This window comes from Sceloporus occidentalis, unplaced genomic scaffold (genome assembly GCF_023333645.1).
Source record: "Sceloporus occidentalis isolate IW3139 unplaced genomic scaffold, rSceOcc1.0.p SCAF_149, whole genome shotgun sequence".
Taxonomy (NCBI): Eukaryota; Metazoa; Chordata; class Lepidosauria; order Squamata; family Phrynosomatidae; genus Sceloporus; species Sceloporus occidentalis.
In genome coordinates this window covers 1,571,858-1,585,589 of record NW_028317129.1, presented here as the reverse complement: position 1 = coordinate 1,585,589, position 13,732 = coordinate 1,571,858, and the positions used below count along the sequence as shown (strand labels likewise).

At 42.4% G+C, this 13,732-nt stretch overlaps 1 protein-coding gene across 3 annotated transcripts in view; it reads left to right on the top strand.

Moving 5' to 3' along the window:
• The window catches only part of LOC149280693 (H(+)/Cl(-) exchange transporter 3-like), a 29,590-nt gene that overhangs the window by 14,188 nt on the left and 1,670 nt on the right, over window positions 1-13,732 (top strand). For 2 of the 3 annotated variants that reach the window (XM_089500167.1, XM_089500168.1), the window contains exons 3-11: window positions 781-880; window positions 1,674-1,861; window positions 2,482-2,604; window positions 4,640-4,846; window positions 5,522-5,602; window positions 5,692-6,237; window positions 6,695-6,881; window positions 10,004-10,402; window positions 10,573-10,789. In XM_089500167.1, coding sequence (XP_089356293.1) covers window positions 781-880; window positions 1,674-1,861; window positions 2,482-2,604; window positions 4,640-4,846; window positions 5,522-5,602; window positions 5,692-6,237; window positions 6,695-6,881; window positions 10,004-10,402; window positions 10,573-10,789 — 2,048 coding nt within the window. The remainder of the gene's footprint in view (window positions 1-780; window positions 881-1,673; window positions 1,862-2,481; window positions 2,605-4,639; window positions 4,847-5,521; window positions 5,603-5,691; window positions 6,238-6,694; window positions 6,882-10,003; window positions 10,403-10,572; window positions 10,790-13,732) is intronic. The other variant, XM_089500169.1, reaches the window with a different exon arrangement.

Here is a 13,732-nt window from a genome sequence, read left to right as displayed (position 1 = left end):
CCTTTTGGAGATGGGATCTGCTTCCTGCTATTAATGCCTCTCGCTGTACAACCCAGCACCCTGCTGCTTTCTCCGACACTTTGTTGCATTTACCTTTTAAGTCATCAGGAAGAATAATTCCCAAGTCCATCTCTTCCATTGTCACTGACAGAACAGTGTCCCCGGTGCTATATTGAGATTTGTACGTCCCAAGTGCATTATTTGTCACTTATCAACATCATAAGCCATTTGAGTTGTTCCATGAGGAATGTCTACCCTGTTGCAGAACTTTGTGTGATCTGCAAAAATACATCCCATACCATTATACCTTCTGGAATATGACTAATAAAAATATTAAACAGTACGGGTAGTAATACTGATCCCTGAAGTACCCGATAGTGACGAGTCCTTCCTCCGAATATTTACACCGGTAAATTTCTGCCTCCTTTTACGCAACCGTTGCCTTGTTCCTTCAACTATTCTGATATCCAAACCCAAACAATGCCGTTTATTCCCAAGCCTTGTATGATGGACCAAGTCAAATGCCTGAAATCCAAACGGGCTAGATCTGATGTTCCTCCCGGGTCTGTTAGTTTCATTACCCAGTAAAATAAAAATAAAACGGAAGAAGTGGTGACGATCGAGGAGGGATGTTTGTTTGGGCACAGAGAAGAGGTCTGCAGTCTTGAGTTGCGATACAAGTCTTCAGTCTTCCCTTTGCAAAATCTGTCATTTGAAAGCTGTGCGGCGGAGGTGCTGAATTATGGTATAAACCATTCATGATTTTTTTTCCCCTCCCAGATAAATAGCAAGAAAAAGGAATCTGCATGGGAGTTAACCAAAAGTCTGTATGATGCCTGGTCCGGGTGGCTGGTCGTTACGCTCACGGGTTTGGCATCAGGTAAATGAATGCTTGGAGGGAGAGGCGTCTGAATGTGGGCACCGCCGCCATGTCTATCATTTCATCGTTTCCACATCTCTAGATTGGCGCTTAACATGGATCATAGGATCGCTCATATAAATGCTAACGGTTCATTTATAGCTTGAGGCCTAATTAATATTGCCGCCTGGCTGATGTGTTGTGGCTGTAAAAGGTGATAATGACTGCCGTGTACTCTAGTTATCCATCTGCAGGATCCAGTGCGGTTTATCTGCACCTTCCAAGATTATAGTAATGATCGGCCGGTCTGAGGATTCTTGAATTGAAAGCTTATCTAGGCCCCCGCACCAAGTCCTAATAGCGGGTTTTAGTTAGCCGTTGTTCTAACTAAGCCGGGTGCTGAATGACAGCCGCCCCTATCTAGTATCTAGTCTTCTGACTTTCACTATGGAAGGAGATTGTTGCTGGTTCTTTAGGGCATCTCCCTAATATATACAATCTCTAGCCCCCCCCTAACCTCTGTTACGTCCAAAGCAATTGGGGGGTACTGAAACTCCCCCAAATATTCTAAAATGGCAGGTATGCTTAACTAAAAGTATACATTATAAAACCACATGAAATGAATATTGCATTTTTTTATGCTGCTGTCCCTTTAATGTTGCCTCTATGGTTTGCACTCCACGCATACCATGGAATAGTTTTATATTGTAACTTTTAATCCCGTGCTGATTAAGCCGGCCAGAGAATTTGTCCTTGGCATTAATCTGGCCGCCGGTAAAAGCATTGACGGTCCCTCTGTGTTTTGTGGCCGCAGGTGCCCTGGCTGGCCTGATAGATATCGCCGCAGACTGGATGGCCGATCTGAAGGAAGGGATTTGCATGAGTGCGTTCTGGTTTAATCACGAGCAGTGCTGCTGGGGATCAAACGACGCGACGTTCGAGGAGAGAGACAAGTGTCCGCAGTGGAAAACGTGGGCCGATCTCATAATAGGCCAAGCGGAAGTAAGTGACCTCCCCTCCCCCGCCACAGAAACTTGGTTGTCAAACACTTGGCAGTTGATTGGCCCTGTGGGTCCGGGCTCAGCGAATACATTGAACTGGAAACCCTTTCAATGAGCTTCTTTAACTTTGGTCCCAGCTTAAAGGGTGGTGGTATTATTATTTATTATTTTTATTTTTTTAATTTTCTTTTAGTAAATATAGTTTTAATAGGAACATGAAGCTGTCCTAATCCATAATCCTTTGACTGTGTAAACCTTCACCAGCAACGTCATTAACACTCTAAGAATTGAAGCAAGCTGCTTTTTGTTTTTCTGAAGTCTGCTTGAATCATCCTCGTGTTGCGTGTTTCCCTTCACAAGGTTTAACTGCTTTACCTTGTGGGATTTATTCACTAAGGGGAGAAGCTGTACTTTCAGCTCCTTCACTACTCGTTCTGAAGAGGTCCAGTGTGAAGGGATGAGCTTGGCCCTTGGTAGTGGGAAGTGACGTCCGAGCTGAAAGCATATCTTTTCTACAAACTCCACAGTCGCCTGTTCGTTTTGTGATTAGATCTCTCTGTTCGATGTGCAAATCACAGAAATATCTAAAGCGCGTCTCTTCTCTGCCTCCTTGTCTTCCAGGGTCCCGGCTCGTATATAATGAATTATATCATGTACATATTCTGGGCGTTGAGTTTTGCTTTTCTGGCTGTCTCTCTGGTAAAAGTGTTTGCTCCGTACGCGTGCGGCTCAGGAATCCCAGAGGTGAGTTTTCTTGCAATCATCGTTCTTGGTAAATGCAGAATAAAATATTTTGCACATTTATACACACCGAACAAAAGAAGAAACCGCATCAGATGCAGGAGAGTACTTGGCGTTCCTCCCAACGCACAGATTGTGCTTATAGAATTTATTGATGCGGGTTATAAAATTAACTCATTGAGTGCCGGCATGTAGTTTTGTTTCAATTGCTGCCTGCATTGTGAAATGGTTCATTCAACATCTATAAGAATAACTATACATTAAGAAGGGCAGATTTCTTTATGCCAATGCTAATGAAGTCTGCTCATCCATAAATTAAAATCATTCCGTGTCTGGCTCAGTCTTAATCAGCCAGCCTTTCTCTTGTTTACTACCGGGAGTATGGTGAGGAGTCAGGGGTTGTTTGTCTTGTAGATTGGGGGCAAGAACACCTAGAACACATGATATAAAACTAGACCTGTTTTAATAAAAGAAAATACTTCTCTTTAATCTGATAGTAGTATAGCTGCTAGAACACACACAGACGGCTAATATGCAGCTGCCATATTTTTGTGGTTGATTTAGCTATGATAAGTAGGGTAGTCGATCCAAATTCTCCAAAATCTATTAATGTAAGTGTGTGTTGAGTATGGAAATATTTCATATTGAAGAATTACTATATCTTTTATTTGTTCATGATTCCTGGTACAAACCAAACAATAAATAAGCCACAAAGTACATATTTCTGGAAAGTAAATAACCCGTGGTATTTCATGAGAGCTTTTACATGTCATGGAGCCATTTAGGCATCAATCTTTGCTTAGGCTTTGTGTCCAAAACTGCTCTCGTTATGTGATGGTGCTAAAAACCATCCCCCAGATATATTGAGCTGCCCCTCCAGATTAGAGATACCCCACTTGTATAGGTTAGTGTATAATTTTTTGAATCTACGTGGCACGCTACATGACACAGTGATTTAATCACACAACAGCACACAGAGATTGAAAGGTTAAATGACAGAATATACTATACAAACTGGGTTTAGATTTAAAAAAATAAAGCTACATCTTTGCCAGCGTGCCAGCCTCTTGCTCTTCTCGTGCACCTGCTTTTGTGAGCTAAAACGCCCATCACTCTTATTAATCTGGCTGGGTGTGATGGGAGTTTTAATCCACAGATGACGATCTAAAAAATACAAATGTTTATAAAATGTGCGTGTTTGGTGTATTACTTGTGATTTGATGGGGGTGGGTATTGTGGCGTAATCCCTGCTGTCGTTCCCATACTGTATAGCTGATATTTACTATAGCAATGCCCAATATAACTTGTTATATCGCTATCTTTCCCATGTAAGCAGTTCTTTAGAGACAGGAGTCCGTTATCCTTCTCTACCATACGGCTCGTTACTGTACAATATTTTATGCCAAATCCCTTCATTTCATCTCTTATATAATCCACACACATGGGTTCAGTAAGGAAAACCTCTCTGTTTTGGTTTGCATCTACGTACAAAAACCAGAAACTTTTGTAGTTACGTCCTGTGAAATGGCATAGGAATATAATATAATATATAATATAATAACCAAAAGTATTGTCCATCTGTCATTGGAACCTCGCTCCGATCTCCTTTTTTTTTTTTTTTTTTTTTTTTTTTTTTTTTTAACTTTGCCTGTTTGTTCTATAAATGACAGTATTCATCTCATTTTGTGCCTTTGCTGAGGTTATCTAAAAAACTCGGTGGGTAAACCAGGGCCACATAAGCGCAGTTCCCGGCTATAAACTGCCAGCTTAATTGGGGTGGAAGTACTTCTATTTAGCAACATTCAGAAACCATGATTTATATATCGTACTCCCGACGCACCTTCCCCAATTGATGAGCTCAACATTGCGAGTGGACCATCTGGGGAGCTTTTGTGAAAGACAGACGCAGGCTTTCGGTCTTTCCGCTTTGATTGTTCTTTTTTTGCTATCCACAAATTGTTTAGTAAGAACTACCTCCGTATAAAAGAAAAGCAAAGGGATCTTATTATATGAGTACATTTTGTTCCCCTGTTTATAGATCAAAACCATTCTGAGTGGATTTATCATCAGAGGGTATCTGGGCAAATGGACCTTAATGATCAAAACCGTCACGCTGGTTCTAGCCGTGGCCTCGGGTCTAAGTCTGGGGAAGGAAGGTCCCTTGGTACACGTCGCCTGCTGCTGTGGAAATATCTTCTCCTACCTCTTTCCCAAGTACAGCACAAATGAGGCAAAGAAAAGGGAGGTGAGTTTTCTGGAGAACACAATCGGTCTGATACATGGAGTGCTGGATCCTCTTAATGGCCAACACTAAGTGAAGACGCAAATACCCAACGGCTTTGTCATGCCAATGATATTTTAGGCCTCTATGCCTTTTTATGAAGCAAAGAATCCCATCACCAAGCAAAGTATGTTGGTAACTGGCTTTAAAGTCAAATGCCACGATCAGACATCTCAAATATTTAAAGAAATCATTCTTACGGCCTTTGTAAAAAGATACGTTTGGGGTGGGAAATTAATGGGTTTGTTAGTTTTCCACTTTTTGAAAAAATCATCTGTCTTCATGTAGAAAAATCCCCTACAGATGGACAAAGTTATAGGTAGTTTTATTTATTTTAAGTTGTGACAATGAAATGGGACAGTGTAGGACACTTATTATGACGGATGGTGATTATCAATGCAGTGTGTATCTTACAGCAGGGACATTGGGGACAGTCATGTTAGTTTCAGGGATCTTCTCTTGGACCATCAGCACTTCTGAGAGCAAGAAGAGACTTGGGGTCCCAAAGGCCTTCTTTACAATATAATGCCTCGAGTACTTTACACATAATGCTTCAATCTGGATGCATCTACTGTATTACCTGTTTAACATGACTGTGCTCTAGGATATTTTGTTAAAAAGCTGTGTTTTGTTGCGCAGGTCTTGTCGGCTGCCTCGGCAGCGGGGGTGTCTGTAGCGTTTGGCGCTCCGATAGGTGGGGTTCTTTTTAGTTTGGAGGAGGTAAGAACATCTTTTATTTAACGTTTTTCTTCTCACCCTTTCCTTGCAATATACTTACTTACTAAAAATCTTGCGGTTCCTCTCTCTAGGTGAGTTACTACTTTCCTCTGAAGACCTTATGGAGATCTTTCTTTGCAGCCCTGGTAGCCGCTTTCATTTTAAGGTCAATCAATCCCTTCGGGAACAGCCGTCTTGTCCTCTTCTACGTGGAGTATCACACTCCTTGGTACCTTTTTGAACTCATCCCGTTCATTCTCCTGGGTGTGTTTGGAGGATTGTGGGGAGCCTTTTTCATCCGCGCAAACATCGCCTGGTGCCGGCGTCGGAAGACGACAAAATTCGGGAAATATCCTGTCCTGGAGGTCATTGTTGTGACGGTCATCACTGCGATCATTGCTTTTCCCAACCCGTACACGCGCTTCAACACCAGCCAGCTGATCAAGGAGCTGTTCACGGACTGTGGGCCTCTGGAGTCGTCCACGCTGTGCGACTACAAAAATGACATGAATTCCAGCAAAATCGTGGATGGCATTGCAGACCGCCCTGCGGGCAACGGGGTGTATTCGGCCATATGGCAGCTGTGCTTGGCTCTTGTGTTTAAAATTATCATGACTGTCTTCACTTTTGGCATTAAGGTAAAACATTTTTTTTTTCTTCTCTACACCACATCTTGTGTATCAATATATTATTTATACTATTATACTAAATAATAAAGTACCTAAAGATTTCCGTGTAGGCATAATGGTAACGTTAGGAAGACCTTAAGTATTGATTAAATAATTATAGTTCATTTAGAATGTATTTTTTTTTCTTCTTGAAGAAATTTTTTTTTTCCAATAAATCACAAGATCATGTTTATTCTTTTATTCGTGAATAATATCAATATTTGATCACTAGCGATTTGAAATAAAAAAGATACAAGCTAGCAGTTACATTTTAGATCATGTAGCTAGCGCAGCTTTTACTAATTCGACATCTAAAATGTTTTGGGTTTTTTTCCCTGTAAATTCCTGATGTCTAAGAATTCTTGTTATGCTCATGTATTTCTTCTATTATATATTTTTTCTTTTTCTTTAATAACGGAATATTTAGGTTCCTTCTGGCTTGTTTATCCCCAGCATGGCCGTCGGGGCCATAGCAGGAAGGATAGTAGGCATTGCCGTGGAGCAGATGGCCGCTTATCACCACGACTGGTTTATCTTTAAGCAGTGGTGTGAAGTCGGAGCAGACTGTATAACGCCCGGTCTGTATGCCATGGTTGGTGCCGCCGCTTGTCTGGGTAAGTTGGGTGCATTATTTAATCCGTTCTCCATTCCAGGACATGGCATATGTCTCTTATTTTGGGCTATATGCAAATAATTCTCCGTAATTGTAGTTTATTGGTATATCCTTCCTAACCTGGCCATGCGATTCCATATAATTCAAAGCATGTGAACAGAACAACATTGTGTATCTCCAGTGCAAATGGGATACATTTTTGCAAATTGTGTTATATTTGCACAAAGCTATACAAATTGATTAAAAACAAATTCACACAATCTAGGCAATTGTTTTGAAGGTAGGAATTACCAAGTGAAAGGGGATACTTATTGATTTAAAGGCACTGTAGCTAAAAACCTAATCCTGCTTTGAAATGGAATACCTCGGCCTTTTAGCGCTACGTTAAGCACATTGTCGCTTTTCACAAAGGATTTTTCTGTCTTGCGTAAAAAGTAATTGCCGTAAAAGACTATTTATCACTTAAAATAGAACTTTGCAGGTTTTCCCACTTGAGCAATTTAGTCATGCTGGTAAAATGTTTACTAAAGCAGGGGAGCTGCAGTTTCAAACACTTTGTGTCTAATGACAAAGTTCAGGAGGCTGCAGGAAATCCAGTGCATGTCTCTTCATACATAATGTCACTAAAATACATCGCAAGCTATCAAAATTAGTAATGTCTCTTCTTCTTTAGGCAGATTTTACCTGTATTATATTTATGCAAGTTAACCAATAAAGGCATCATCTTTACCTAAAAAGCCGTCATCTTAACTTCATATTAATTTCAATGATTGTGTCACAACCGAAAAGATAAATAGCCTATTATTTTATTAAGTTTTTTTTTTTTTGTTTGTTTTTTTCTTACCCCCTTTTCATTTGTTACAAATTTTAGATTGTAAGCTTGCAAGCAGCGCCCTCTTTACCTAATCTATCGGTCTGTCAGTTCTAGTTTTATCGGACCCCTCGAATTTATGCATTTTATCCAAAATGAAAGAAAAAAAGAAAATGGTAAAATCATTTTACAACCTGATGATCCGCCAATATTGTAGTTTAATTACCCTAAAAAGACAAACACAAAGTATATATGGTGTAACGCTGTATTAGTATTGGAGTGGGAAATGGTATGTGTGCGTCCCATCTGTACGGTAGATCTCTCATCCAGACGCGTCACGGCCCCAGTTACACATAGTAGCGGTCTTATCGTTTCCAAAGTATCTTGTGTATACTTTGCTGTTCATTGGCTGCTCTACATATATGAGCATAACTAGAAAAATTAAATGGTCAAATTTTTATACTTCATAGGGCTGCACTGCATATTTAATGACTATAAATATTATAAATAATCTGTCTAAAAATGTCTTTATATAAAAATTTTATTACATCTAAAGAATACAAATAAACTATACTTTTCTAAGACGTATATAAATGCGAGATAATACATTTTATATATATATATATTTGTGTATATATACACACACACACACACACACAATAAGAAACGTAGCTGTCTGAATATTTTTCTGCTTTTTATCCCTGAGAAATGAATTAAGTAGATAATGTAAGACAAGGAGAAGAACATAATTGCCTCCTTAGCCTCCTTCTTCCATATTTAATTTGTTGCGAGCTGCACTTTTAAGCGCGCAGATCGGTGGAATAGTAAGTTAAATCGACTTCTAGTGCCATGTATGGAAGTTATTGAGCTAAAAAATCCAAAAAAGCAAAATGTCTGCATAAGAATGTGAGCGTTACCGGCATTATCAGCCGTCGCTCTGTTTCTGTCTTTTGTCCCTTTAAATTTTACTTTTATTCTCATATTCCGTAATCCTTTTATCCGCACATTCCTCCTACCCCTGAAGGAACAGAGGGGACTTTATTCAGCCAAAATCTCATTTGCTAAACTTGAAAAGCACCAAAGTCCACACAATTTATTTTGCTTCAGATGCACTCTATTCAGTTAAACGTACCGTATTGGCTCGGATATAGGCCGCCCCGTATATATAGGCCGTACCCTAAAAGTTTGGTGCTTTTTTAAAGAGTTTTTTTAATAGACATGCTGCCACTCTGTCCCCCCCCCCCCCGAGATATGCTGCCACTCTGTCCCCCCCCCCCCGAGATATGCTGCCACTCTGTCCCCCCCCCCGAGATATGCTGCCACTCTGTCCTCCCCGAGATATGCTGCCACTCTGTCCCCCCCCCGAGATATGCTGCCACTGTCCCCCCCCCCCGAGATATGCTGCCACTGTCCGCCCCCCCCCCCCCCCCCCGACTTACCAGAGCAGACTCCCCGGTGTCTTGCGGGGCCGGCGGGGGACATCTACGCAATAGGCGTATACAACTTCCGGTGCCGGGACTCAGCGGATGTGCCGGCACCGGAAGTTGTATACGCGTATTGCTTAGATGACGTCCCCCGCCGTCCCCGCAAGACACCCGGGAGTCTCCTCTGGTAAGTCTTGGGGGCAGAGGTAAAACGCATCGTGCGGACGTTCACCGGCTGCGGCGATGCGCATAAACAACCTCCGCTGCCGGCACGTCTGCACGATGCGCTTAAACCATCTCCCTTGCCGGCACCCCACCCCCCCGTGGGAATTCCCGGCAAGGGAGATTGTTAAAGAACATCGTGCAGACGTGCCGGCAGCGGAGGTTGTTTAACCGCATTGCCGCAGCCGGTGACCTCCCGCACGATGCGCTTAGACAACCTCCCGTGCCGGCACCCCCCCCCCGTGGAAAGTGCTGGCAGGGGAGGCTGTCTGAGCGTATCGGGGAGTAGGATGTAGGTCTCCTGCACCGCTGCGGGGGATCTGTATCCTAACCCCGCTGCCTGCCCGTCGCCCGGGACTGCATGTCCCGGGCGTCGGGCGCTAGACCCCGAATATAGGCCGCACCCCCACTTTAAAGACTTAAAGTGGGGGAAAAAAGGGCGGCCTATATTCGAGCCAATACGGTATATATTTTATTACGCCGGTCTTGTGCCGGATCATGGAAGGTGGGGGGAGGGACTGCCAGCTCTCATTTAAAATGACAGGACAAAAATGTCCTCCACAGGCAAAGGAAACAAGTGTCTTTTAAGTTCCAGAAATGTTCCTCCCACATTCAACGTTCATAGCACCAATATACTCTCTCCTTTTGTTTTTTGTGCATACATAGGTGGCGTAACTAGGATGACCGTCTCGCTGGTCGTCATAGTATTCGAACTAACCGGGGGTCTGGAATACATTGTTCCTCTCATGGCTGCTGTGATGACAAGTAAGTGGGTGGGAGACGCCTTTGGAAGGGAAGGCATCTACGAATCGCACATACGGCTCAATGGATACCCCTTCCTGGACGCCAAGGAGGAATTCACGCACACCACTTTGGCTCGAGATGTGATGAGGCCCAGGAGGAGTGACCCCCCGTTGGCAGTTCTTACTCAAGATAACATGACTGTAGATGACATTGAGTGTTTGATCAATGACACCAGCTATAACGGCTTCCCGGTCATCATGTCTAAAGAATCGCAAAGGCTTGTGGGATTTGCATTGAGAAGGGATTTAACACTAGCAATAGGTAAGCTACCAGTCACTGAGTGATAAATAGCATCCAAATAATGCACGCAAAGTGTAGCTGCGGCAAATAGATGCCTCGTGTCCAGCTATTAAATGCTACAGCTTCCAGGGTTAGAATACTTGGTCCCTAACCTCTGTTCTGTGTTGTGTTAAATGTGTTTTTTCCCTCAGAAAATGCAAGAAAAAAGCAGGAAGGTATTGTTGGCAGCTCCCGGGTATGTTTTGCCCAGCACACGCCATCTCTCCCTGCAGAAAGCCCTCGACCCCTGAAGCTTCGCAGCATCCTGGACATGAGCCCGTTCACCGTGACTGACCACACGCCCATGGAAATAGTGGTTGACATCTTCAGGAAGCTGGGCCTCAGACAGTGCCTTGTGACACACAACGGGTGAGCGGACATCGGCTTCTTCTGCGTTTAAACGATCAATCGTGCTTTAGTATTAATGGATAAGTTGCCCCTCCTCATACTAAAAGGTTTCAACATGGCAAAAATGATACGATTTTTATTAAACGGCCTGGGGTTTCCCAGCCTTGCTTCACTTGCCATTTTGTCCTGTATTAAGCGGGTACTCCTTTTTAGCAGCTTTATGTGATGTGATTAACGTGATTGTCTGCGCCGAGCCGGTATCATCCCGGTACCAGCAGAACTACCTTCCACCCTCTGCTAAATCCTTCAGCACCATTCATTATTCTCGTCTTTTATTTGAAGTTCCCAGCTGTGTAACATTGTCTGAAGTTGAGTCCCCGCATGGCTTTGTCCCCTTTCACTACCAATAATTCTGCTTTGTTGCTGACCTTTGCTATGGGTCATCTACTAATAAATCCCCCACCCGCTGTATGCCTGTTTGTAGGTAATATTACATGCTTTTATTGGCATATAAAATGATTTAGGGCGCATATTTAGTTGACCTTTCAATCCAGCCTCTGATTACTAATCATGAGATATGAGGTTTGCAGACACTCACACTATTGCCAGAACAGAGTGTTAATAAACACATTCATGGGACTGCGTAGGACCAGCCTTCTTCAAGCTATATCGTAAAGTCTCGGGTATAATGAACCAGTGTAATTTTACACCCCACTAATGTATGGAAATGTTACTTCTGGTTTAAGATGTGCACCATGATACAGCCAACATATGATACGCACCCCACGTGACCCTTTCCCCTCTCCTTGCTGCTGTGTTGTTACTTTACTCCCTCGTGGTTCATTTTATTTGACCATTTACCTTTTTCTATTCCGCCTCCCCTGTTTGTGGTCCTGTATGTCTTCTCTTTGCCAAATCCATTATCTCCTATTTACCTTTCGTGGGATGTTTTCTCCTGTTTGTGGCTCTCCCCTGCTACTCTTGTTCCTTTCCTCACCATTTATGATGCAGGAAGTGATGCATGCATGCAGGTGTTATTACTGACCAACAAGTCATGGTCAGCGTGCATGAAGCTCTTCGCTGACTTTGCAGCCACCAGCCTGTGTTGGGTGTCATTTCTTTCATTCTTTTCATTCTTTCTTTCTTCTAAAACAAAACTAAAAACCTATGTATTATACCTGAGACTTTACATTCATACCCCCACCACTATTTAGGTATCTAAGGGCTCATTTATAAAACAGGCCATTTCTGAAGGTATCAACCTATAGCTTATAATGAAATACCACGACACTAACGCTGATTGGAAATGGGTTCAATCGTCACTCACAAGGCTAGGCGGGATGAAGATGAATTGAATCGTAGGCATAGAATCCGTACAATAAAACCAAACTCAGCGCTAGGTGTGATAATTTATCAGCAGATGATTGTGTAGTTAGTGTGAAGTTGCCGTTTCATTTCATGAACCATTTCTAGAAGATAAGCATGAAGTAGCACTTGATGACATGGAACTTAGCGCTCATCTTTGTGTTGCTTCTGTTTTATAACCTATAGCTTGTGTCTTATAACCACAACCTCCACTCCTGCTAGGATGGATTTGTATTATAGATATAGATATATATATATATATCTCATAAATAAATCCCATGTTTGTGTCGGCCGTTACGCTCATCCCCTCATAACATTCGTTATTTTATGTTGGCTCATGCTTTTTGTTTTCTCCATTTGTAGTTCAAACTCAGTTATTAGCATAACATGATCTGTTTCAGGACTGTCTTGGGGATCATCACAAAGAAGAACATATTAGAACACCTCGAGCATCTAAAGCAGCACGTGGAACCCTTGGTGATTAGACAAACCACCTTTAATCTCTAGTCTCCTTTTAGAGGGCAGGAAGCATGAAACTTGTGAACTGTTCAGAATCATCAAGTGTCCTGAACATCTTCTGCCATAAAAAGCTGCACTTGATACTTAGGGGAGACCTCAGGCTTTCCCAGCATCGATGGCCTTAAAAATATCTTAGCATAAGAAGGAGTTACAGTGTCTTCTATACTGGAAAGGTTACATAATATTTACAGAGTAGCAATTGGCCACTGTAAACGTTTGATGATCCAGCTAGCAAGCGTTGGGTCTCCTGGCCCTCTGGGAAGCTGGTACATACATACCCACTAGACTGGGTTTCTTCTATACCAGCAACTCTAAACTCCTGTACATTTTACATTATTCCATGATTTATATCTAATGGGCCGATATCCTGGCTCGTTCTTAAGTTTGAAATGAAAAATGATGGGACCTTGGTCTTTCACTCGGCCAAACTCGGCATTGCTGGCCTATACAGCCACCTATACAGCCACTTCAGTGTCCCAATAGTAATTGGCGTTAGATATTTACCAATATGTACTCCATCTTTTCAATGATTAAATGCAGCAATGACTCTTGGTTAGGAAATGGCACATGACTGAACCATAACATTTTGTGTTGTGTTTTTGCACCATTACGTTTCCTCTGACCACGACCTCCGCCTCTGGCTGTGCCATTCAGAGGTGAACCAGTCATCTACCCATGTAGTCCAGTGCCATGTATGTTAATGAGCATACATGTTGTAAGAGTTTGTTTCAAGATGAGGGATATAATCGTAAATGTGCACATTTTAGAAATTGGGAAGAAGGGAGAAAATGGTGGAGAAATCTGTATTATGCAGATGATTTCTGTAGTCCGGGGCTTCACAGCATCAGTTCTCGCATACCCCATCATTGCATCAGACCGAGTCCAATTGCCCCATAGGAGTCTTTTAAATTAAAGACCCGCTGTGCGCGTGCCACCAAAAGCAAGAAACCTGCTTTTCTGGTAGTGCTTGAGGTCTGCCTGTACCTGTGCAAAGTACAGAGGTCTTATCTGCCAGCGCTGGTCACGTTCAGATTTAATGATGCCCCAAAATACAAAGACAGCAGTTTCTACTGCAAAAAT